Source organism: Chenopodium album, chromosome 2 (genome assembly GCF_948465745.1).
Source record: "Chenopodium album chromosome 2, dcCheAlbu1.1, whole genome shotgun sequence".
Classification (NCBI taxonomy): domain Eukaryota; kingdom Viridiplantae; phylum Streptophyta; class Magnoliopsida; order Caryophyllales; family Amaranthaceae; genus Chenopodium; species Chenopodium album.
In genome coordinates this window covers 57018396-57045705 of record NC_137835.1, presented here as the reverse complement: position 1 = coordinate 57045705, position 27310 = coordinate 57018396, and the positions used below count along the sequence as shown (strand labels likewise).

General features: G+C 33.3%; 1 protein-coding gene across 1 annotated transcript; it reads right to left on the bottom strand.

Moving 5' to 3' along the window:
* Positions 1-3806: 3806 nt before the first annotated feature.
* Positions 3807-26407, bottom strand: LOC145598726 (DENN domain and WD repeat-containing protein SCD1-like). The gene is made up of 24 exons (XM_081655114.1): positions 25819-26407; positions 25098-25191; positions 22793-22994; positions 22419-22560; positions 22185-22285; positions 19473-19536; positions 18446-18559; positions 18073-18293; positions 17049-17103; positions 16811-16894; positions 15334-15529; positions 15133-15233; positions 14713-14757; positions 13173-13248; positions 13015-13088; positions 12888-12938; positions 12167-12324; positions 8756-8803; positions 7591-7648; positions 7417-7497; positions 6691-6949; positions 6386-6585; positions 5302-5366; positions 3807-5108 (listed from the first exon to the last, which is right to left on the bottom strand). The coding sequence occupies exons 1-24, from the start codon at positions 25990-25992 to the stop codon at positions 4256-4258; spliced, it is 3516 nt and encodes a 1171-aa protein (XP_081511240.1). The 5' UTR covers positions 25993-26407; the 3' UTR covers positions 3807-4255.
* Between the last annotated feature and the right edge of the window lie 903 nt (positions 26408-27310).

Sequence of the window (27310 nt, the reverse complement as noted above, 5' to 3'; positions counted from 1 at the left end):
CATTGTATTCAATTTTTGTGTTATTTAATGTTGAATGAAGTGATTTCTGCAAGGGATTTAAATTATATATGTGGTATATGGGATGATTTGTGCAATGTAATATCTATGAGTGATCCTTTTGGGGTATGTGAAGCATGTAATTATGTGAGTTTGATTTATGGTTATTTAATGATGCTATTTATTGTTTGGGGGGGTTATTAATAGGATATTTCTTCCTTTAATTTGACTAACCTCCAAACCTTACACCCAATGAGAGTTTATTTTACTTGAAGAATTGATGAAACATGTTGTGATATATAATGATGAAATATTGAATTGAGAATTGAGTTATGACTTTCTTGTTTTTTTTTTTTTTTTTTTTTTTTTTTTTGTAAAAGTTTATTCTTTGGGAATTTTTGAGAATAAGCATATGATCTGAAGGAATTGAGTAAGTTTAATTGGGAAATTAGAAGAGCACTGGTGAGCTAGTTAATAAATATTAAAGTGTGAATACGTGAGTTAAACTACGAGTGTTTCGTAGAGGATTGGGAGATGATTGAGAGGAGAACTACTATCTACGAAATTATAATGAAATCCTTGATGATGTTATTTATTGAGGTGAGTTACGGGGGCGTAACTCTTTTCTTTTAAGGGGGATAGAATGCGATGTAATTTTGCATTTTTTACCTCAATTATGCTATTTATTGTTTGAGTTTGCATGATTTTGCTTATTATTGAACAACATTGTTGTGTTTGCATGCAATTAAAGCATGTAAAATTTGGTCAAGTGCGAGTTTATTAAGCATAAAGTTCAGTTTGTTGAGTGTGCATGTTGAGGATCAATCAATTTACAGCAATATAAAACACAAAAGTTTGAATGATTTTGGAAAATTTATGGCTTTTGGGTTAAGTTTCGAGGGCAAAACTTCTTTTAAGAGGGGTAGATAGTAATCCCCCGTATTTTTAAATATTTTACAAATGAAAAATTATTTTATTTATAATATTTATTTGTTATTTTTCATAATTTAATTTCAAAAGTTTCAAATTATTAATCTGGGTCGAAAATTATTTGAACAAATTATTTTATGCACCTTTATTCTACAATTTATGTCCAATCACACAAGCCTAACCCATTTGTTTACTTAATCGACCCATTATTTTTATGAGGCCCAATCTTCCTATTTACCCTACAATTCTCTCCTATAAATACCCCATGAATCCCCAAAAATTTCCCACACAAAAAGGTTAGTCTTATTTTCTTTCTCCTTAGTTTTACTAATTTGTGTAATTATAATTATTGATTTATGGGTTTTGATTTTTATTGTTTGAAATTAATTTAATTAGTATCAAATTGTATTTTGATGATTAAACTTTATAATTTCAGATTTTATAAGTGTCATAATTTTCAGATTTTGTAAATTTTATAACCTAGGGTTTTTAATTATTGAAAATCATGATTTTAGGGTTTTTATGAACAATTGATTTAGGGCTTTTATAGTAATGATGTTTTGAAATTTTGGTGATTATAACTAATGATTATTTTAACTTAATTTCTGATTATTTAAAACTTAAATTTGGGTTTTAATTTTTAGATTTCCGTTCGTTAATATTAATCCCGTTTTAATCCCGATCAGGTTCTGAACTCATCCGATTTTGACAAAAAAGTAGTGTTTTCCATGTGGAAACAACGTTTTAAGAAAGACTCGAAACCTTTGGTAGGGAGCACTACCCTCTCGTGGCCAAATTCAGCCTCTAAATATGATTTTTGGGCAGTTTTTTTATTTTAACGAAGTTTTTTTATAATTAAAATATTATCCTTGAGTTTGATTAATAAAATTAACTATGTTTAATTTAAAGTTAATTAAGTATAAATATATGTTTTTATTGAAGTTTTAAGTGCTAGAAATAGTTTCTAAGTACTACTTTTGATGTTTTATAAAGAGGGTTTAATATATCACCCATTAAAAAGGGAGATTATTAGGGGTTTTTAAATAATTTTAAGATTCTTATTAAACTTTAAACTTGCTGTAATTTCATGTATAAGAGTGTATTTTAAGGTTTTTATGAAGAAAATTTAAAGAACTATATATAAGCCTTTAATTTTAACTAAAGGGAAGGTTTTAAAGTGTTGTTTGATTTGGATTTTGAAGGTTTTAAAGTAAGTTAGTATTGCTGTAAATTTGATTGATTGGGTATTGATTGAGATGTTATTGTTTGGTTTAGGAGAGGAGTTTATTGAAGGTGATTTCTAGATAGTAAAGTGGCATACCAATTCGTTTATTCAAGGTACGTACAAGTTACGAAACCTTGCTTGTAGGTGCATATTTAAGGACGGATCGAGAACTTAGTATCATGTATGTAACACCCCCGATTTACTAACTGAAAATAAATAAGAATTAAAGGAAAAATAAACACTTTAAATAAAATAGCGAAAGCATACACCTAAATCGGAGGTATTACCGCCACACTCGACAAACTATCAAGTGTTAAGGCTTACAAAATCCCAATAATTACAACCCAATAAACTAGGTGGGCTATTAAAACAACTTTACAAATTTGTTATAAACAAACTAATCGATCACTTGAGCTCCTTAAGCTACGATCACTTGATCAACCTGTTTAAACAATCTTGACTGCTCACCATTAAGGACAAATTCCAAAATAGATCGTCGCAGGGCCACCATAAGAAAAAGACATGGCCGCAAACACAAGTAGCACAACAAAATAACACACATGTCAGCAAAAAGCTGAGTAATCACCACATATCAGAATATAGAGTATAATAGGATAATCAACATTACTAGCTCAATTAAATAATGTAGTTCAAAACTACATAACAAAACTTCCTTTTTGTCGGGTCGGGTACCCGACCCGGTAATTTTGGAAAAAAAATGAAAATTACTCGACTAAAATTTGTCAGGTCAGCGGGAAAGCGGGTCGGGTATTTTTGAACACCCATAGTGGCAGCGCAATCAGGAGAGGACACGTGTCCTAAGGGGCGCTGTTTTGTGGCTTTCTCAGGATTTGGGCCTCCTGATGTAAGGAGGCCCTTTATTCTCTTTTTCAGGTGCTCATGTAATAGGTTTACATGTGTCATCTTCCTATAGGGGCACATGTCGCTTCTTAATTTGAGTCACGTGTCTCTATGCATGCGATTGGACCACGTATTTGGGGTATTTTCACACTAAACAGATACCCTACAGATTCCAGATCTAAAATTTATCACCCGAAACCATAACCTATTGCAATAGGTTCCCAATTTTATTACCCGAAATCGGAACCTGAACCGAAACCTGATCTACAGGCTCTGGTTCCAGGTTAGGGTACCCTGAATTTTTGCTCACCCCTACTTATTAATAGTCCCTTATAGCCAATTTTAAGTCCCAAAATGATAATCTCATTTGCTTTCTTCAATCACCATTAATATTAATTTTACCAAAATTTCCTCCAATTTACAACGATATTTGTGCAAATTTAACTTTGCCGTATAAATTTTGCTTTTCTATGTACTTTTATTACTTTCTCTCTCTATTTTTTTGCATACCAGTAAATTTACCTTTACAATGTATTTTTACTACTCCGTAATTGTTATTTATGTTTATTAATTCCCGTGAAAATTTCCCATAAGAGACTATCATTGAGAGACAGAGGGAATAATAAATACTGAAATTAATTATGAAATAAATAAAGATCTTCAAAATTAAAAATGATTTTTGTAAAAAAACATTTTAATTAAGTTTGACCAACAAAGAATATATAAACCGATCAAAATTGAACATAGTTGTAGCCATTTTAAAGATGATTGAATTTTGGTCATATACAATAAATTACTTTTTGAATATGATTAAATGATTAATTACATAATTTTTATCATGTCCCAAATATACAAGTGTGTAATAAGCAAATCTTCAATTTTTAAACTTAACAGCAGGTCGTGTAGTAAAATCGAAGCCAGTTCTTCATAAGAGGATGAAAGGATAGTTTGCATAGCATTCACTTTGGCTCTGCGCAACTAACACTGCATAGATTTTCAACAATACCAAATGATGGGACGTTAATGTAACTCACTAAGTCCCATACCCGAAAACAAAGCGTACAATCCTTTGTAAGAGTTACAAGATCATGTTCTTCATGCATAGGTTTTAGGGAGGGAGTGTTAGTCGCCAACCATGAAAACCTTTCTTGCAATCGCTAATTTTCCTCTGAAAACAGATTTTTACATCCACCAAAACCACAAATGTAGCCGAACTAGCAAAATTCAAAAATCAGTGTACTGTTAGATATGTATGGTAGCATCCCATAGCCTGAGTCGACCATCACGACCTCCACTGCAGATTGTCTTCCGGTCAAGGTCTGAAGCTACACATCTAACCACGGAAGCTGAAAAATGTGAAGTCCTGTACAGCTGCCACCCACCTGATCTATCCTGAGACTGATGATATAGCAGCATAGAATTATCTGCAGCCCCAATCCCCAACCATTGCTCTTGAGCATTAATAGACAATATTGAACTATGAAGACTTATATTTTTAGTACATTCGATGTTGTAAGCAGAATTTTCCCAGAATCTAACCGAGCCATCATCAGAGCCTGTTATAATCCCTCCATCCAAAGCTGAATACTCAACGCACCGAACTGGCCCCCCATGACTTGCCAAAATTGCATCGCAAGAACCTCTTGAAATTGACCAAATTCTAGCACTCCAGTCATCACTTCCAGTAATCACAGTGTCTCCCACCATCCTGATGCTACGGATCCATTTCAAGTGGCCAGATAGTTTGTGGACTTGCTTACCAGCACGGATGTCCCATGTGTGCACAGTATTATCTCTACCAGCAGCAGCCAAGATTCCAGTAGAATCATCATATTCCATGCAAAGAACAGAACCTGGGCAACGGGCAACTGTAGCTATGCAACTACCATTTCTGGCATCCCACATTTTGACTGTTCCGTCATGGGCAGAACTAAGGACACGGTCTCCTGAGAGCATGCGGACACTACTAATCTGTGCCTCATGCCCCTTAAGCTCTTCAAGAGGGATAAACTCATGTTTATCCCAGATCACAATAGACAGATCATCAGACCCTGATACCACCTTTTCTCGATCTGAACTTATTGCACGGACAGCACTGGAAAGGAAGCATGATGTTATGCAGAAAGAAATATAGACAACAAATTTGGCCATGATTAAGGAAGACAAGTATAACTACAAAGGAACACAACTTTTGGAGGAAATAAGATCTTCAAGGAAAAATAAATTCCTTTTCACCCTGTGAAGCACATGAAGAAAACAAACGATAGATAAAGAAGTCAGATGATTACCCTGTATGACCTCTCAATGTTGCGCGAAGTTCAGAACCATGACTACTAGGATCCCATATCTTAACCTGGACATTGAAGGAGATAGTGAAAGATGAGCAATATAACTCAAAGTAATTATTCACCATGTACTTTATGGAATTTGGATTAATCTTGAACAGTTTGATTACCTTTCATATGATTATCATTTTTAATCAATCAATCAAAGCCTTAATCCCATAATTGGGGTCGGCTACATAAACCAAAAGCGATTATCATTTTTAATCTTGTGATTAATTTACTACATAGAATTATCTGTTTCTAATAATTGAATATTTTTTATCATCTTATGATTAATTTACTTCATGGAATTATCTGTTTCTAATAATTGAATATTTTTTACCATTTAAGTAATAATCATTTTTTGTTCATGTAGCCGACCCCACTTATGAGATTAAGGCTTTAATTGATTGATTTAAGTTATACGGATTTGAAGATTAACACAATCATCAATAAATGCCAGAAAATGCTTTTGTCAATTTTATTGGCACAAGGCAATTATATATATTTTTTTTACTCTCTCCAATCTCCATCTTTAGAGGGTGATGTGGAGGAGAAAGTGTTGTAAACACAGATACTAACCGTGCATTTGGATTGAAGGAAATGGAGGGAAAGGAAGGGAAGGGAAATGGAGAGATGGGGTATATTTCATTTGGAGAACATATGAGGATGGAAGGGAATTGGAGGGGAGAGAAATGGGGGAATTAAATTGTAGGAAATTGATCCCTCCATCAATGGAGAGATTTGGAAGGAAAACTCACCATTCTTCCCTCCCCTCCTCTTCTCCTCCCTCCCCTTCTTTTTCTTCCCCTTTCTTTATCCAAACACACTGTAAATATAAAAAAAATTAATAATATTGGGAGTTGATGCATGTCCCAAAAACGCAACTTGTAGTAAAAATGTATATGATTCAATACTATATCTGGAACAAATCTAAAGATTGGCCCTAATATGAATGTTGCTTAAGCAAGAATCATAAGAGAATATCAGTCTTAAAAGGGAGTTTTTCCAAAACAAAACTTAACAATTAACTAACTTAGTAACTTACTGAGCAGTCAGTACTTCCACTTATAAAGAAGCCTGTATCTTCACGATCACCAATCAGATCGCAAACCTCTCTTCTTGTGACACAATGTAAAGCAGTAATCGCTTTAAGATGGCCTTTAAGAACTCGCACATTTGTTTGACTTCTCCTTTGTCCCGGATTTGGAAAATTTTGTTTGCGGGGTGTACCAATCTCAGTTACAGCTGGCATAGAACGAAGTATGATTGTGACAAAAAAATTAATGTCTCGATTGATAAATACAGTAATCCGTAATAAACAACATTTTGGAGGAATGAGTGTGGCAATACCTGCTGTTTCGGTTTCAAATGTCCAGCCACGAGCATGGCTGAAAGAGTTTACTTTTAGCACTGATTCCCTCCCAAACATGCTCCTGACCCAATTTTTTGCAATAGTAGATGCCTTGGAAGGTTGATTATCTACTGTAGCATCTTGAAAATGAGGGGATTGAAAACCCGAAGAAGACAATGATTGAGCCTTTAAATCAGATATCCCCCAGTAAACCATTTGTAGCTGATGAACATATGAAAGGTACCCTCTAAGTTGTATCTGAAACAATTCAATACATTTAGCTCATATCGGATGATTAATTGATAATAACTCAAGAATATGGATAAGCTTCTGAAAAATGCTTGATGGGAAAAACCTACAGAAAAAACAAATATCTGGAACTTATGGTTAAAACTTGAAAGCTAGAAATACACTGGAAGAAAATGATAATGATGGGTTTGATACTTTGATGTATGAATAGGCAAACAAACTAAGGGATCAAAGTTTCTTTTTAAAAGTAGAATAGTGAGATTTTATGGAGGTAGTCTTGTCAAAACAACTGCATAAGAATAATGGATATATACTCCTTCCAAACAATCAGAATACTAGATGATCATAGCACTTTTCCCAATGCTACTTGAAATGCTATTTAACCATTCCTAGGAATGAACAGATGACTGGCTACATGCAAATGAAATTTAATGGCTTTGGAGTGAGAAGACATTACAGAAATTGATAGCACTCACATAATGCTCATAACTGACATTTTTCTGTGCGATACTTTGTATAATTGGCCACGCATCTGTATCAGCCATACCCAAGCCACCCTTCCAATTGAATGTAAACAGAAAATATTACATATCTGATCAGTTAATAATACAGTTCGCATTACCAAGTGAGAACAAAATGTTTACAAGTACCATATGTGATGCTATCAAGATCAGTTGTGACATAATGAGGCTCTCATTACTGGAAGACCTGAACCATAAACATTGTGGAATTAGTTAAATTTTAAAGGCAGGATGTAAACCAGAAGGAAAAAGAATATTTCATTCTCTACATCAGTCACATGGCATCAGCTTCATCTAATTGGAGATCCATGCCATCAGAATTCTCTTTAGGAGTTATAAAAAGTTAAAGAAAGACCTATTTCATGTTTTAAAGACTACAACCAATTGGGAACACATGTCTCTCATGTGGGGTGGTGGTTGAAATAATTTTAATCTAATCTGCTTTGACTTGAACTTATTTTTTTTTATCTAATTTTATTTAAACTTATATTTTGATCTGATTTTGGTCTCATATGAATTTAAACAAATAAAAATATATAAAAATTGTGATTGTTATTATTTTTTCACATGCAAGTTGGATATACATAAAATTAATATAATTAATATATAGGTCTAAATATATTTTTCTTTGGATTCAACATATCTAAGTATTTATTTATTATTATATTTTATGACTAACATATTTGTAAATTACAAAATCTAAAGTATAAATTTGTATAAGAATAACAACAATATCGGCTTGACTATAATCCATAATTCGAGATCTATAACCAATTACCATGGTCTTAAGGAAACTTTTGGCTGCCAGAATCCCAAAGAACTAACTAAAAACAACTAAGTGGAGTTGACCCAAAATCAACCCAAATTCAAACCCAACATAAAATTAGAATTATTCAACCGAAATGAACCTATTTGACAGTTCCAGCTAAATTTCAGTGAAGGCCTCACTAAATAATTATTTTGTTGTAATGCCACATTATCAAGCAGGTTAATACTATGAAAAAATTCCAGAGAGACATGTTGGAGCATATAAGTTAATTTTGAAATGTTAATGGATATAAGTTGCCAAAAAATTTAGCAGATTCCGTTTTGGATTCTGAAATGTTAGTTTAATTACTGTAAAGAGCAAAAAGGGCAGCTACAAATTCAGTTTGCTTGAACTCAACATATTAGCTGCAACCGTAAGCAAATGATAAAATAAAATTATTTACTAGAGATGATAAAGAGATCAAAGGAAGGTCCACTTCCAAAGAAAACAATCACAAAAAAGATCATGAAAAGATGGGGAATTTACTTGCGTAAAGATTGCTCCATCAGACTTTCAAAGAATGCTTCCCAAAACCTGCAAAATGATCACACAATTACGCAAAAAGGACGAGAAGGCATGAGTACTTCAAAATGATTACAGAAATAACCCATCCCCTATATTACATCTCATCAGGAAAAGCGTAACTATAGATAAAAATTTATGTTGCCCTTGATGTTTTGATGATAACACAAGACAAATAAAAGGACTAATGCCTTGATCAGTTTTGTTGTTTGTTTATAATAAATTGCAGGATTAACTCAAGGCAAAGGAACAAGAGCTAAAAGATTAAAAGACATGTTGCAGTGTTCCTATGAGGGAACTGTAGCTTCGGAGCAGAAGCTAAGAAAAGAAGACTCCAGTTTATGATGATGATGACTTTGTTTTTATTTTGCTGATCTTGAACAATTATATTTTGCTTTTGGGTCTGTAACTAAAACAGGGATTACTTGTTTTTTTGTGAGCTTGTGAATTTGGTGCACTTTGGCCGATGTTTAACATTGGTTTTGGATGGATGTTTTATTATTATTTTGTGCATATTTTCTGCTTGGACTGTTTCTATGCTCTCTGCCTTATCATTAGACCATGTTATGGTGTTGTGCTTGAGATAATTTGCTATATACATTGTGTTTTTGATAATGCCAAAAGGGGGAAAGTATACAGGCAAACTACTTACACACTTATCATCCATCTCTACTTCAAAGTTTTGTGTCTCTCTGATTCTCAGTCAGGTATAAAAACTTTTCTTTTCATTCCTTTCTATCATTTGTTTTGCTTTACAGTAGTTTACTTGTCTTTTAATTTTATTTCTGCTCTAATCTGTTTGCCTTGTTTGTCATCATCAAAAAGGGGGAATATTGTTGCCCTTGATGTTTTGATGATAACACAAGACAAATAAAAGGACTAATGCCTTGATCAGTTTTATAGTTTGTTTATAATAAATTGCAGGATTAACTCAAGGCAAAGGAACACGAGCTAAAAGATTAAAAGACATGTTGCAGTGTTCCTGTGAGGGAACTGGAGCTTCGGAGCAGAAGCTAAGAAAAGAAGACTCAGAGACTTCTTAGAGAAATTGAAGTCTAAAATAATTCTATGTTTTAGGTTTCATGTAAATGAGATTAATTAGAAGTTGATGATGAGTAGAATGCGATTTGAATTTGTCAAAAAATAGAATTTTATTAATTGCTAGAAAATAGGAAATATGGTTTTGAAAATATCTTTTCTGATTCTATCCTTAAAATTAATATCTCTTATTTTGGAAATAATATATTTGAAAAAGATTAGAAAAACTAACTTCCTAAACTTGCGCAACTATCTGTTGATTTAGTCTTCACCACTCACGTAGAAACTGTTTCTAAGAGATTCAAAGTGCCCTGGTTTTTAGGACATGATTGAAGCTCTGGTAGTAGTGGAAAAAGAAGTGGTGTTGATGTGCAGCAGTTGTGGTGTGAGTGGAGGAAGTTGTGCCGTTTTGATCAAGCTATGTCTTCCTATAAATATCGAAGTTTTTTTCTGGAATAATTCACCTTGCTCAATCATATCTTTCTATCTTTCTTGTTTTCTAAAAGAGTCAAGAGTCGCATTCTACTTAAGTTGTTAACTTTCTTAATTACTTTCACTAGAGTTTTGTCCTTCAAATGTTGTAATTGGGGAATTGGGAGTTTGAGTGAACTCTAAGAGAAGTCAGTAGAGATAGAGAGAGAAGAGAATAGAGAAGAGAAGAGTGGCAAGTAGTGGGACTTGCTGCTGGGAACGTCAAGTTCGTAGAGGAACTTGAAGATTGATCCTTTAGCTTGTAATAGGTTGTTTGCCCTATTATAGTGAAGAATCTTTCCTAAAATCTCAAGTGGTCGTGGTTTTTCCTCTTGTTAGGGCCAAGAGGTTTTCCACGTAAAATCTCTCTGTGTTTCTTTAAAGTTCCTTTAGCTTAGTTTTATCAATTCCGCAAAAAGTTAGCTAAATTCTCCCTAACTACAATTCAACCCCCCCCCCCCCCCCTCTAGTAGTATTCCACTAAAGTAACAATTTAGATCTGTTTAGGAAGCCTAATTGAGGTGAAATCTCCCTTGGCTTGACATATTTATTTCAAATAACCTCGTGATCAAAGGAAAACACCATAATTAGTTAACTTAGGTGTCCCTCATATCAGTCTATATCTATCTAATAAGCACAAATCTAAAAATTTGAAAAAAAACCTGAAATCGGGCTTGAAGCCCCCGCCTTACCAAAAAAACCATGTAAGTCTTTCTCCCAACTTTGGAAAAAATAAAGGAGAAAAAATGATATGACACAAGAAGCTGCCACTCTTACAAGATTACTGTCGCAAAACTCAGAACTTTACCAAAATGATGAATCTAATCTATGTTCAAAATTCTCCTAATGTTAAATAAATCTCAGAAATTTTTTAATTGAACTTTTCTTAATGCAACAAATTCCTTAAAAACTTCCCTGTTTTCACAGCTTCCTACTTAAACTATTACTTCCTCCATTCAAAATAGTCGGAACACTTATTTGGCCATAGAGGTTAGATGATAAGTTGAGACATTATCAATTGTTATTTAATAGGAAAGTGAATGTGATTGAAGATAGTGGGGTATTATTTATTGAAAAAGTAGATATAGAATATAATGGATAGAGAGATGCAATAAAATAATAGTGAGGTATTTCCCAAATAAAGTGTGCAATATACAGAGGCAGACAAAAAAGAAAATTGTCCGAACTGTCTGGGATGGAGAGAGTATTTATTTAAAATAATTCAATCATAATAAAGCTACAAACGATTATCTTTTCTCCAAGAAAGCTCAAAACTTGATTCTCCCTAAGTACATGTTTATCAAATTAATTTACCAATCATGGTATATGTTACTTATATTAGTGTGTATTGGAACCTAGTTTACAAACAACAATAAATTATAAAAATAAAAAATAAAATAAAATAAATGACGAGAAACAAAAAAGGAAAAAAAAAAACCCCCATAGATGACTTATGTAATTAAAGCTTAAAACTAACTGGAACCAAATTAAATTTGAAGTGTTCGTGTCTAGACAGATTAATGAGGGCATTAAGATAGACAAATCATATGGCTGAAGAGTAAGTGTTGGCAAAAGATTTCTCTGTGTTGCAATATGTAAGGGACGCATGATATTTAGGAGCCCATGTGGTGAGTGAGAGAGATATTAAATGAAAGGCACCATGTTATGAGGAGAGCAGAGGGAAATCATGTGCAAACAAGGTAACATTGCAATAAATTTGAAAATCCCATAAAATGAGACATTACAATGTTCAAAGAACAGAAGTATCAACTATGCACTTGACTACATTATACAATCTGCCACTCTAGCCTGAAACTAATTTGACATCAACAGTATTAGTAAACTTATCAGGGGAAAAATACATACCCTGTATCCTCCCAGATGGATAAAGAAATGAGATGACGTTGGACATAGTCTGAAACATTATTGAAATCCTTCCTATACATCTCCGCTGAAACTTCAAGCGCCTCTCTCAAAGTTGGCATGTCGTTTTGGTAGGTCGCACATGTAATAAGTTCTTTAACCTGAAATTTTAAGCTCACAAAGTAAATAGCCACCTATAATATGTACAATAAGAAAGAGAAACAGGGTAGATCGGTTGCAAGCCATAATTGAGCAAGATTTTCAATAACTATCTAGTCTGTCTTATATTTTATGTAACTAGGGTGGCTAACGCGCGCGATGTGTGCGCCATATCTAGGTATATTCGGGAAGCTCTTTTAATTTGGCCTTACATCACAACTTTAGTTGTTAGTAGCATAATGAGGGAAAATATGTAAATAAATATTTTTAGGGGTATAAATGTCCGCACACCATTTTTATGAGTTTTAAAAAAACAGCTAATTAATATTAATGGGAGCAATTAAGTAAATAAACATTTTAGAGGATATATTTGTCCAAGCGCTATTCATAAGAGTTATCTCATACTTTTTAAAAGGTAGGGAAGAACCACTCTCACACAAACACAAACACAAACAACAATTTTGACACGAGTATAACGAGGGATAGATGGAAAGATGAGCAATGACTTGATATCTACAATTTTTGCTCACCAATTGTATGTAAAAATTTAGACAAAAAACGTTACCATTTCTTTCACAGCAACAAACTGTTCTTCGGACAACTGGCCATTCCATCCCTTAATAGCATAAAAACAAAGTATGAGCACATTATCTGGACTATAATTCAGAAAAATATTCTGCATAAATGCTTACAGCAGTCATGTGATCTCTTATACATTCAATCAAGGTTCTACCAACAATTCCTTTGGCATCCGTCTCAAGTAAAGCTGCAAATATGGCAAACCATAACCAATCAGTTCTGGCTTCAAAAGTCTTACCTGATACTGTTGACTTGTTGAGAGGAAACATACCAAGAATTGTCTCATATTCATCAGATGAAAGAATGACATCTGCATCTCCAAGATCCAGAAGAGAAATCCACAATCCCTAAATAACATGACCACGACATAGTTACAAGTTTACAACCTGAATCACAACAAGCTTCTAACCCAGGATTATTTAGCCTATAGAGCCAGGATTCAAGGGTTAGGGAACAACAGAAAAAAAGGAACACTATATACTTGCAACACACTTTTTCACAGTATTTAGAAAAGTGGGTCTCACATAATATAAAACACTGAATATGGGTTGAGACTTGAGAGATTGTTAGGAGTATAATTAAGTGGGCCATGAGCTTTAAAAGGGGTATGTGACATTTCCACTTTAAGAAAGTGTTGCAAGTATTAAAAAACGGAGGAAGTATATAGTCTCTTGCACATTAGATCAGAAAGTAATGACATTAACATCACAGCCATAGAGGAACATTTTTCAGGTTCTATACAATTTAGTCACATTAACAATTAAAAGATTTAAAACTCTACACACGCCAGCAGTTACCTTGAATAAGGATAAGTCATGAAATTAAAAGACAGAAGGAACTGTTGAATCGTTTTCCAAAATACAAGTTATGAATTAAATAGATAAAAGAAAGTGATGTTATACATAGTCTATGAGCTCCATAAATTAACACACACACACACACAATCACACCATATGCCTTATTTGTACCTTTTAAAAAAGAAAAAACAAAAAAAGGATGTCTTACAACCAACAATTTCTCTTTTCACTTCAAACAAATAAAAGTTGCTCCCTCTATTCTTTTTAAAATGCATCACTTCCCTTTTATGGGTGTTATATTTTTTTTAAATGCATCACTTCTATATTAGGTAACTTTATACTATATTTTATCATTTCTTTCTCTTCCTTTGAATCCCACTTAAATTATTTTATCATATTTCTCTCTCCCATGGTCCCAACTTAAATAATAAACATATCTACTCTTTCTCATATACTTTCTCTTTCATGGTCCCTATCTTACTTTTACTATTATAAATTACTCACTCTGACAATACTATATTACTCCTAAAACTCCGCACATCACCAAGTGATTTATAATAGAAAAACAGAGGGAGTATGGACTTGAGGATGTACTTATTTGCCCATTCATTTATATGCACTTCTTTAAATTAATTTAAATATAATCTAATTAAGGGTAATCAAAATTGATCATATGTAATCATAAGTAATCTAGACTGGCTAAACAATAGTTGTGCAGTTTATTTACTATTAAAGGAGAGATATTACTAAACAGTTATGTCATTTTCACAATATGGCCAGGGAAAGTGTCTTTTGTAAGCCTTAAAGCTTATTTTTACTTAGAATCTCTAACAGCAACTACTGTAACTTTCCTCCCTGCAATCAGTTGCTTAATTCTGCATATATTCATCACAGCTGGATAGAAATAAATGCACATAAACTGTCGAAATTATGGTTTATGAATCAAAGAGAATATTCTTGCAACAAAAGCTACGTGGGAAAATTCAAACAGGACCAAGAAGTTTTTTGAATTACCTGCAGCTTTACTTTTATGTCCAAGATCAATCCTTTCTCCTCATCCTGTGACCAAATTATATAAAAACCAATTATTGCAATTATATAGTAACTAGTATGAACACTTTAAAACAACATTCGTTTAGGTGTAAACAGATTCTTTTGATGTATCCTTTACAATGTGCAGCCTTAGATAAGTTATTTAAATTGAAAATTAAGAACTAACCAGATCCCAAAGTTGTAAGAAAAAAAACTACATATGACTTCTTATCAACTGGCTAACAGTATTTTTAGTTATTCATCAAAGGTAAAGTCAAAAACTAAGGGAGGCACATTGTAAACAAAATTAATTTTGGGTTTTATAGTAAAAGAGACCATTAGAAAAATGCTCAAATGTTGCAACGTTTTGTGCAAGCAAACCCTTTTAACCATGGATCTTACATCTTTGTCTTTAATGTCTTTTAGGATCTGCTTCCTCTTTTCATCTTCCTCTTCTCCTCTAATGTTAGCAGGAAATTTAGAATATGTGTATTTAGCACCACCTACACAATAAGAAATGTACATTAAACCTTCAACTTATGAGCAGTAGTTTACTCTTTACTGGCTAAGTCATTCATTTATGAATTAGATTGGATAAAGTACCTATAACTCCGTCTATAGGATCTGGTATGGTTATAATAATTAAGTCTGAATGAGATGATGGATAGACAGACATAAGACTTTCATCGCTCCCAATTGCATCTATCAACTTATCAAGGACGTTGTCATTGCTTCCACCAGATGACAAAACTTTTTCTATGTAGTTAGAAAACCCTTGAGAGAGTAGAAATTCAGCTACCTGGCATAAACAGCAATTTTCAATATGAGAATACATAGTTGTGACAGCTCTGGAATTCTACAGTTAAATAAACTAAGAATAATTTCTAGTCAATCTTATGATGTCTTAATTTTTAGTACTGTCAGGAAGAAATCGTAGTGCAGATGTGCAATGTAGACTTCATTCAGTAGAGCATTACATACTACTATAATTTAATGAACATCAAAACATTACATTGAAGTGTTAAAACAATTTACAGGGGAAGGTAGAGTCGGTAAAAGATACTAGGTGATAAGCAAACAATTTGAGAGGGGAGAGGGAGAATCAAAAGTTAGTTGGCTAACAATCTAACTTAGTATTATTCAAACACTCTTGCATCGAAGTAAGGGAAAAAGGTAGGGAACTTGTTTTTATGGGTCAAATTTAACATCCAAAGTTCATGAAATCGTCGAGTCTGCAGAAAAAGCTTCCTTATTCCACACCCTTAATTTCACTTTCAAAGATTTAAGCTATTATCAAACAAAATTCATCTTCAACCTTAGAAATCACTCACCTCACTATTCTTACATCTGAAATCTAGATTAGTAGTCTACTATATATTTTTTAAATGAAAAAGTGAGGCTCCAATTGAACAAAGGAAGACCAAAGAAGTGTAGAATAGTCAGAGCAAGACTGGGAAACAACTCTTGCATAAGCTATAAAAATGCTCTTCAACCCAGCATCTCTCTCTCTTTCTCTCTCTCATCTTACTCTATAACCATTTCTACCTCTACAAAACACCCGTTACCATGTTTACTTGCTGTGAGTAACTCTTATAGAACGAACAAGTGCTTATATATTCTGACAAACTTATGTAGTTAAGCCTGCCTTTAATAGATAAAGTTTTAAGGTCTAATGTATCTATAAAGGCATCAAAGCACAAGTTTTAATCTGTCTTTAAGCTTCAATTTCTCAAAGGACAAGAATCCAGGAAGATGTAATGAAATAACACATTACAGGCACTTATGCAGTTTCTACCATTTTACAGTATGTACAAGACGGTCTTAATAATACTGCAACTTACACAAGTATTGAACTACCCCCATGTTGAAGAAAATAATGCCACAAAAGATATACAAGTATATATCTGCAATCAGAAGAACCAAATGACAAAGATGGAATGTTTGGCAGTGGAATAACTCTAAAGAAAAGGAAAAAATAAAAGGCAGACTTTAATAAACAACTTTCATTACAGAATTGTAATAGCCAAATAAATAAGAAAAAAAAAAAAGGACAAAGGACTTCCAAAGAAAAACAACAAACCATAGGATCTGGCTCTTGATTATTTGAACGACACCAATGCATTGTAAATGCTTGAGCATCAAAGGTACATTCCGTGCTATTTACCTGAGACAGAACAAGAGCAATCTCTGCAGTTTAAAACAGTGGTCCTGAGAACTACTCATAACATTCTAGATTCAGACACTCATGAGACATATTAAGCAGTATAACTGTGTAGAAAGAGAAAGATAGACAACATGGTTGGAAGTACAAAACATACAATGAAATTGTGGTATCCCGATAAAACCCTAGCAAAGAACTTCAGGAATATAAGCCTGTATAAGCCAATACAAAATAAAGAGTCGAGGCACGTATTAGCTTGATGTCTTATCAAACACATATAAATCATTCAAATATGTCAGGAATATCCAAATTACTAACAATATCCAAATTACTAACAATACAACTAGAACAAGATTCTCAAATGAACTGTGCGACAATCAGATCTAAAGAGCACCACAATAATGCAACCCTTGCCTTGATCTACTGCAATTCTTACATACTCTGTTCACTATGTGACATATTCTACTTTTTCTCTAAATATATAACCAGTTACAAAGAATTAAATAGAATAATATTCAAGATGTTAAAATATCAAATGATAATATGATACTTTGATGGAGGTGAAATAAAAAAGTGTTTAGGCATCACCACAAATGATGCTTCTGTTGGCTTTCATAGTTTCATTTACAGCTCAAATACAAGATGGAATCCAGAGTCAATTATATCCAATCAGACAGCTATGGTAACAGCAGTAGAGAGATAAATTGAATAAAACTATCATTGAATCACTTCAAGGTTTCTACCATTGAAAACGGTCAGAAACAGAAAATAATGAAGCATCAGGAACAATTCACATACAGTATATGACATTTCCACACCAAAACTGTATTCTTTAGAGACACAGTCAAGTGGACATGTTTGAGAAATAAGACAAAAACAAGCAGACATTCGCAGAATTGATGCTTCAAACTCAGATTTTATGTCAAAAGTATCAACATCTGTAAATCAAATTGCAAATTTACCGTATGATATCTTACTATTATCATATTAAAGCTTCTTAATCATGAAAATATAGTATTGAAAGGACCTTATTTCCAGGGTTGAGAAGCTTTGATTTGACAATGATAAGATAAAATAAAATTACAGAAGAAACTCGAGAGTTCAACAAATCGACACTACCAAAGAAAGTTTTCTAGATTCATATTATGTAATAAGCACCTCATTAGGAATGGTAATATCACCTTAGTTGAAGGTCATGGTCCTTTCCCCAAGGTTTGGCACCAACTTTAGGGCTTCTCATATATAGTTCTCCAAAGCCAGTATTAACCTCGTCTATAGACATCATATCTGGATACAATAGCTTTTTTATATCAGCATGCAACAAGCTTAACTCTGGTTCGGGTATAGGAGGTATTTCCTCTGATGTGGAGATACAGTTATGATCAATATCAACAGTAACAACCTATACAAGAAACTGAAATCTGCTTTAAATTTTCCTCAGAAAAGAAATATTTAGTACTGAACTGTTTAAAGTCACTAATAAGTCGAGAAAAACAGAGACATTGGGGTAATTGTAATAGAGAAAAGGAACTGCATTTGATAATAACAACTTACACCATCCATTGAAAGTCCAGATGTATCAACATTTGAATGAAGGCCGATGATATATGGAGTTGGAGCATCAACGTAATCCACTCCTTTTGAGAAGAGTAACGGAATGTAGACATTCTTTATAAAAGAAACTAGAAATCAGTTATTATGATACTTTATATTAGAAAGAATACATTTAGCATAATTGAAGGCTTTATGGTTTGAGTACTCACATCTCAACAACAAGAAAACACAAATCCCATTCAACTAGCACTAAGAAAAGTTGAAGACTTTTTATAAATAAATAAATAAAAGTAAAATTAAAAAGTTCCTTTATAACAGAACAGTCTCTAAGAAAGAAGTTAAACAAGTTAAGGAATAGAAACCCTTTTTCCAGGACCCATGAGGCCATGGAGCCTCGCAAATGGGAGTATTGACAGATCCACCTTACAGTCATAAACTCATAACCCATAATTCAGTCATTATAAAATGAAAAATGGATGAGTTCCATTTATTTTTATTTATTTTTATTTTTATTTTTATTTTTTTTTTGAAACAAAGTTGAATTTAAATTTAGAGGAAATGTCTGGCATAATTTTTAAGAAAACAACATATATCAACATCAGCCCAGTTCTTCTAAGTTCTTACAGAATGTAGCAGGTAGTTGTAATACATATAATTAAAATGAAGTATATTAAAAAAAAAATGATAAGTTAGTATTTGTCTATGAAAATAAACTGTTGATAAGCTTAAGTTTCCATTTTTTTCCTTTGTGACCAGCTTACCATCTACTTATCAATAATGATGAGGAATGCATTCACTATAATCAACAGCAAATTTTTATCTCTAAATGTTTATGAGCAAGTGACATTTCTTAATCAACAGTATAACCAATTTATTTAACTTTTGACGGTCAAAGAGAGAGAGTTGCGTTGTTATCATCTCGACAAGAAATGCTAGAATGGCACCAATAAATCACAGGCAAGGTTACATATCAACTCCTATAAAGGTAGTATCAAATAATGACCAAAGCATTGTAAAACAAACGTACCTGCCACTGAAATGGATAGATTAGATGACAAATAGACTCAGACACAAGCGTCAGGAGCGTGTACCTATTACAAAAGACAAAAAGAAAATATGATGGATAAGTCAAATTAGGATAAGAAATATATATACATCCCACAAATTGTCTAATTCTTCGTCTTGTTTTATTCACTTTTTTATCTATATAGGCCTTTGCCCCATCTACAACTCAACCTCTTTTGGCTAGTTCAATTACAACAGCTAGATGGCTAATGTTGACACTCGACACTGTGACATAACTTATGGCACATGCTCCTTCGATCTTTAAGAATCTTAGTCCTTCAAATTGTTTAAGGTCAGTCCTCAGTCATGCCCCTTTCCATTCCATCACAAGTATTACTTCTCTATCATTCTTTTCAATCTACATCTCTTATTACTATGAATCGACGCTATAAACATCTTATCCCTGTGTAGTAACCGATGATGATAATTACTTGCATGTACCTTAAAGGATCAAATTGCAGTGTCACAACTCACAAGTCAAATGGAATCATACGATCCAAGCAAGTTGGGCTCAGGTGGGTTCACGTGCACTTCCACCCCCTATTTTCTGAGGTGTTGCAATTTTAGCTGCGTGACTTATTTGTGACTGTAGGATTGTTTCTTATGCCTAACACGCTAGCATATACTCATGTTAAATCATTATTAGAACAATATGATGAAAGATTAAAGAAAGAAAAATAAAGTCTTATAGTTGCTCATAGTCTTAAGGTTTAGGAGAGAGAGAATTGAGAGGTGTGAACTTTCAAGATGTACTTGAGAGCTTGTATTCATCATCATCATCAAGGTTTTATAGTGGATTGGTGGGTTTTCTTCGGGCACTCGGATTCCCACGGTAAAATCTTCTTTGTTTTGTGGCTTGCTTGTTCTTCATTATTCATAGGGGTGTAAATGAGCCGATACGTTCGTGAACCACTCGCGAACAAGCTCGGTCAAAGCTTGGTCAAAACTCGTTTGTTAAGCTAACGAACAAGCTTGAACAAAAATCTTAAGCTCGTCAAATAGATGCACAAAGCTCGAACAACATCATGCTCGACTCGGTAATGTTCATGAACAACTCGGTTAAGTCAATATATAAGTTTTTAGGAAATTCTCACTGGTGAACTCCAATTACTTAATTTTACAAGTGGTAAACATACTTAAAATTAATTGTCAATGGTAAACCCCGAATAGAATGAATAATCAATTGGTAACCTTAATAATGATTTAATCTAATTATTTAACTATAGTTAGGTTTTTTTATTTTTGTAACAATAACATTTAACTATAGTTAGGTTTTTAATCATTTTTTTAACAATTATACTAAAATAAAAATAAATAAAAAAATTAACCACCCCTTCCCCCACCAACCGACACCCCTACCCAACCATCAGCGGCCGACTGTACTTCTCTCCCTTTCCCCCAGTTTTTTCGGCCCCCCAAACCCAATAAACCCATTTGAAACCACCCTAAAACCCCGAAACTATCCTAAAACCCGAAACCACCCTAAAATCCGAAACCCTAGAAAATGGGTAGAACGAATTTCAGGGAGGTTACGGGTTTTAGAATGGTTTGAGGGGGGTGATTAGGGTTTTGGGTGTCCGAAAAACAAGAGAGGGGTAATTTCGGGGAAGGGTTAGGGTGGATTTTGGGGCGGTTTGGGGTAGAGGTGGGTGTCGGATTGGGGAGAAATGGAGAAGGGGTGGGTGGGCAAGAGTAGGGAATGGGGGAGTTCGGGTGTTCGTCGGCCCAGGTTGGGGGAGTTCGGGTGTTCGTCGGCCGAGGGTGGGGGATTTCGTGCGTCGCCGGTGGGGGCCTAGCCTCCGGCAAAGGGAAGAGGTTGCTGGTTGGGTGGGGGAGGGGTTTGGTTTTTTTTTTTTTTTTTAAATATTTTTATAATAATTTTTTTTTTTTTGAAGCAAATTTTTTTTTATAATAATTTAGTTATTAAAAAAATAAAAAAAAATAAAACTAACTATAATTAAGGATTTTTATTAAAATAACACTTATCAATGGTAAGCAATAATTCAGGTTTACCATTGATAATAAAAATTGAAAACGTTTACCACTTGGAAAATGAAAAGGTTGGAGTTCACCAAAGAGAAATTCCCTAAGTTTTTTCACGCCCAATTAAAATTCAAAAAATTTATATATCTTTTATTCATACATATTTGTATATAGTACTAATTATTTCATCATGTAAAAGCTTAAGAACTCCGTTATTACCTTTTTCTATTGAAAGAATATAAACATCTTATATAAAATTTAATGGATTTGTTAAAATTTGAAAGAAACCATTTTTTGAATGATAAATTAAGGCTCGTTTATTTAATCAAGCTCAATTTAGACTCTTTCAAGCTCGAACTTAAACTCAAAATGCAAACGAGTACGTTCGTGAAAAAAGCTCGAACAAGCCAAATTTTTAATGAGCCTAGCTCGAACAAGATTTTTAAAAGCTCGTTCAAGCTCAAGATAGTTCGAACACGAATAGTTCTTATCAAGCTTAGCTCGATCAGACTAAACTCGGCTCGGCCCGGATCGTTTGCAGCCCTAATTATTCATTATTGTTAATTGTTGATTGTCGCAAACTTGTCAGCACATAACTTTATTTTTGTTACAAAACTTATCTTCTTATTTCTGTTAACCTTATTATAATGAGGGAGAATATAACTTTCAATTTTTGTAGCAAATCACGTACTTATCTGATCGAAGCAAGATCCTCCTTTCCAGCAATACTGCTGTAAAAAGTATAATTATGTTATGAACATCCAGGGATTCTATCAATGACTTAAAGGAGACCTGCATGAATTGAGCACATTTGTCAAAGATTGTAAACTTGCAACTTCTGAATATTTGTTAATAACTAAGCTACATAAAAGATAGGTCATGCATGAAGTCTATAAGAGAGGAATAAAGTTCTGTGAATTCATACATCAGCAGGGGGAAGGCCGTATTCTGGAGGAGCCTCAACAGAGAACAAGCAGTTATTAATTGCAAACAAGACTCTATTAATTCCTGGTGTGGGCAGAGGAACTTTGGAGACTATAGCCGCTATAACCTCCCAAAGTGGCTTGCTGAAATATAAATGATTATCTCACGTCAAAGTTGACAAAACGAGATGTATACAAAAGAATTTAAGTTTTTCATAAGCTCCAAATGTTACTTGTCAGATCTGAAAGTAATATGTGGATGAGGTTGTTCGTCTGTTACACATTATAAAAATAAGAAAATGCCTATCCCACACAATTCAACTAGAAATAGATGATCTTATAGCATCATCAAAGTTTACCCTCACAACCTACTCACCAACTTCCTCTAGTAGAAAAGCAAAGAGCAAATATCTCCTCGAGTGCATCACGAAGTACACAAAAACAGGGTATTCGTGAAACCAGAGAAATACACTTTCCAGCAAATGAGTTCAGTGGTATACCATATGCTTCACCAATGTCCTCATCAACAGGATCCCGGAAAGCAATACAGCTAACATAAATTTTGGACCCATCACCCGCTGAAAAATATGCAAACACAAATTAATGAGGAAATCTAAAGCACAAAGTTACAAAAAAAAAAAATTAAAAAAAAAAAAAGATAAATAAATATATAAAAAGGCAAGCCCTTTAGGAAAATTAAAAGTTCAATACACTAACTACAATAACAATATACATCAAGTAGTCTCTGAAGAGGCTGCCGAAAAATTACATTGAGAACAAACCCCTTATCCAATCACACATATGAAAGGAATCGTCAACATACATACCGACACCACAAATTTCACCGTTGTTTATCCCAATATATTTTCAAATTGTGATCTTTTATAGTGATCGAAAAATTTGAAGATATCTCTACTAAATTAAAAGGTGTTCCAAAGCAAGTCTACGTGTCAACATTAGAAAAATTGTAAATGTGGTATATACAAAATTGAGTTAAGGTCAAATACAGTCTTTAAACTAACGTAAATGTTGTATGATCAAATGCTAGTAGATTAGGCTTCATTCAGCTACATATAATCAGATTAATCACCTACTTAAATACATCGAAATCTAACTCAAAGACATTCAAACCATGCTTCACAAAAGTTCATACGATTTTCCTCTCCTTTTGATCGGATGATTCTCCAAATTCCCACACAAACTTAACAATGGAGCTTTTTTTTTTCTTCTTCTTTGAGGCTGAAAAGTCACTTTCAAGGTTTTAATATTCTTCTTATTTTTAATAATACTCCCTGTTTTCTCTCATTAAAAAAAAGTTCAATAGCCTTTTTTTTTAAACCCACTTTCCAAAGTTTTGGAAGGTCCCTAAACTACTTTTGATAGGACTGTTTTTGCCAAGTCAACCTTATAGTCCCTAAACTATTCTCTTTAATCAATTAATTTGACAAGTCCCTAAACTATTATAAACAAAATAATAATTAAATTTTACCACATACATTTAAATGGCGCCTAAACTATTGATGACTAAACAAGGACCCAAACTATTTAGCCGGAAATAGTACTCCTTGGTGGCTGAGGGACTAAATTGCCTCACTCAATGGTTGAGGGACTAAAATGCTACAAATACGTTAGTTTAGGGATCGTATTTGACCTTACTCATACAAAATTTCAGCATGCAACCTCAAGTTCTTACACTAGATGTCTTACCACTAAGCTATATCATATTGCATGTTCTCTTTTGAAAACAAAATGCAAAAAACGATGATATGAAAAATAAAATTTAATTAAGAGAATATTGAGTCATGAATTAAATGTAAAATTGAAACACTAGTTAATGGTCAAAAGTTGCGTGATTGGGTAAGGGGAAACAATATACAGAGGAAAGCTTCACTACTAAAATTGATAGGCTAAAATGAATAGCATTTCTAAACTTTCTCGCTTTGCCTGATTACACTCGTGTTATTTTCATTTGTTTTTCCATTATTATTTACTACTGTATTTTGTACTACAATAAGACAGGAAAAAATCCAAATAAATATGAACCAATTTAAAGGCTTTTGCACCCTCTCAAGAATAACATGTAGCTTCACTATAAATATTGTCTTTAATTTATGAGGAAGTGTGACACAGATATTTTATTAAGCATTTTCACATTTCCTGGAAATGATAATCTCTCCTTACTCTCTTACAATCTCAAGGGAACCTTCCATTCATTTCTCCATCATTACCTTGTGGCCAAACAAATAAATTCAAAAGAAAATGAGTTTCAGAATTCAAGAGCAGCACACCGTTATTAATTACATGGGATATAGTAATATTGGAATGTCTTGTGCCAAATCTGAAATACAATTTTTCACCTTTTGACCATACACAATGGCCAGATCAAGGACATAAGTGGGTACCAACTGTTGAGAAGTACTCAAAAGAGATAATGTTCTTTTTATTCCTAGCTGCATTTTATGAAACTCAAACCCTTATTTAGAGTTTTTTATGGTGTTTTTTTTACATATATTATGAATTCCGCAAAGTAATATGGACATGATGCATCTCTTCTTTTCTTCGCTTTTTTTTTTTTTTTTTTTTTAATATAGGGCTCTAGGGAAACTCAGATAAATTTGAAAAAAAGCACATCAAAAAGCAATAGAATCATCTGTTGCTACCAAAAATTTCAACAACTTTACCAGTCAAAACAATGGGATAGCTCCGAGGATAACTTGGGGGATCATTAGCATCCAAGCCTGACTTATAGAACTCAACCCCTGCAGGCATAACACACTGCAATTGTAGAACCAATAAAAGAATCAATTTCCATTATCTCATAATTCTCCTTTGTATAGAGAATGATTATAGTATACAGCATTCGAGAATTGGCTGCTGATTACAAGTTCATTACCACCTATAGGCTATAACTAGAGAAAAACAAGTTTCTCACATTATTTGTCTCGGAACACTAACATTACGTCCATATTAAATTATCAATTGAGCCATTGTTTACACTAATGTATCTCCTAGTTTCTCAACATCAGACACTAACACTAAGCTCGAGTCACGGCAATTTTGGAACACATTTAAAACAAAAGGTAATCAGAGAAAATCAAGTATTTCTTCACCAATCAATCAACCACTTCAATATAATCCCTTAATTTATAATTCAAGCTTGTAAATGTTTTCCGCTCCATCTTTATGCAATAATCCCAATAATCTCAATAATCCAATCAATCAACATTCCATCAAATTCATGAAAAATCAGCAAAAAAAAAAAAAAAAAAAATTACCAATTCATGCAACAACAAAACCCCATCAAATTTCCTTAAAAACAAAACCCCATCAAATTCACAAATCACATTAACAATACCAATCAAAAACCCAAAAAAAATGTAAAATTGAAGTGAGTCAACTCACCATAGGAAGCTCTGGAGGTAAAGGAGCATAAAGAGAATGATCAGAACGAGGGTACTGATCAATAAGAGAAGGTTCATACACATAATTCATGCCATAATAACCATTACTTCCATCTAAAGTACGAATTTCAGGGCCAATTCCACAAACTACAAAATACTCAAAAAGGGGTGCCATAATTTCGTTCCTTTCTTTAACCCCACGAAAAGAGAGATGAAAAAAATGATGAAAATTTTTCTGGAGAAAAAAATTAGATGGGGTTGTTTAGAATCCCACCAAATGTATCTGGAAATGGAATTTTTGAACATGGTGTTTGATTAAATTTGAATGAGTGAGTTGAATTTTCTTTGTTTGTTTAATGGAAGATTGAAGTGGTTTTTGATTTGGTGGAATAATAATGACTCAGTCGTGCAGTATGTTTTGCGAATATTTTATTTGAATCTGGGTTACTTCGTTTGCACAGCGCGGTATGTTTTCTGAAGAAAGACTACAGAAGCAGAGAAGACGTCAATTTGACGAGAGATTCCAAAGAGAGGTTAGTTATGTTTATGTACTCGGGGAGTCGAAGAATATGCTACTCCCTCTATTTTTAATTTTTAAAATATTTATTCAATTTCTTTTTTTTTTTTTTTTTTGGAAAGTTTGCAAATTGCAGCCATTCAAAGTTCATATTTTGCAAATTGCAGTCATTTAAATTTTTTTTTGCAAATTGCAGCCCAAAAGTTCATATAAATTGAAAATTGCAGCCCGATTCAATTTTTTCATCGGTTTACAAGTTGAAAAATCTTCGATTAAGGTTTTACGGGCCATTTTAGGCTTTAGGGGACCGAATTGAGCTCGAAATTAGCAAAAAAATAACGCAAGTATCTCGTTTTGCGTAATAGGAGTGTATCGATTTGTGGGAAACTGTAAATATGAGACACTTACGTTATTTTTTTGCTAATTCCGAGCTCAATTCGAGCCCCTAAGGGCTAAAATGACCCCTAAAACCTATACCGAAGATTTTTCAACATGTAATCCGATGAAAAAATTGAATCGGGCTGCAATTTACAATTTATACGAACTTTTGGGCTGCAATTTGCAAAAAAAAATTTAAATGGCTGCAATTTGCAAAATACGAACTTTAAATGGCTGCAATTCGCAAATTTTCCTTTTTTTTTGACACAATATTTATTCAATTTCTAATTTCTATTGTGTAGAGTTTTCGGAGAAATTAGAGAAAATGATAAAATATGGAGATAGTGGAATATGTGGAAGAATAAAACATTGTAAAACACGGACTTTCATATGGTTGGTCACATCGTATGGCCAACCATTATGATTGTTACTTTGTTAGTGGTTTAAAGATTACTCACACAATGACACAATCAGGGGTTATTAAGTCGATCAGATGTTACTCGGTCATGAGTTAATTGGTCGATTAGGGATTACTCAGTCAGGGATTACTCAATCAGGGATTACTTGTCGGTTAGGGTATACTTGGAGTGTGTCAACT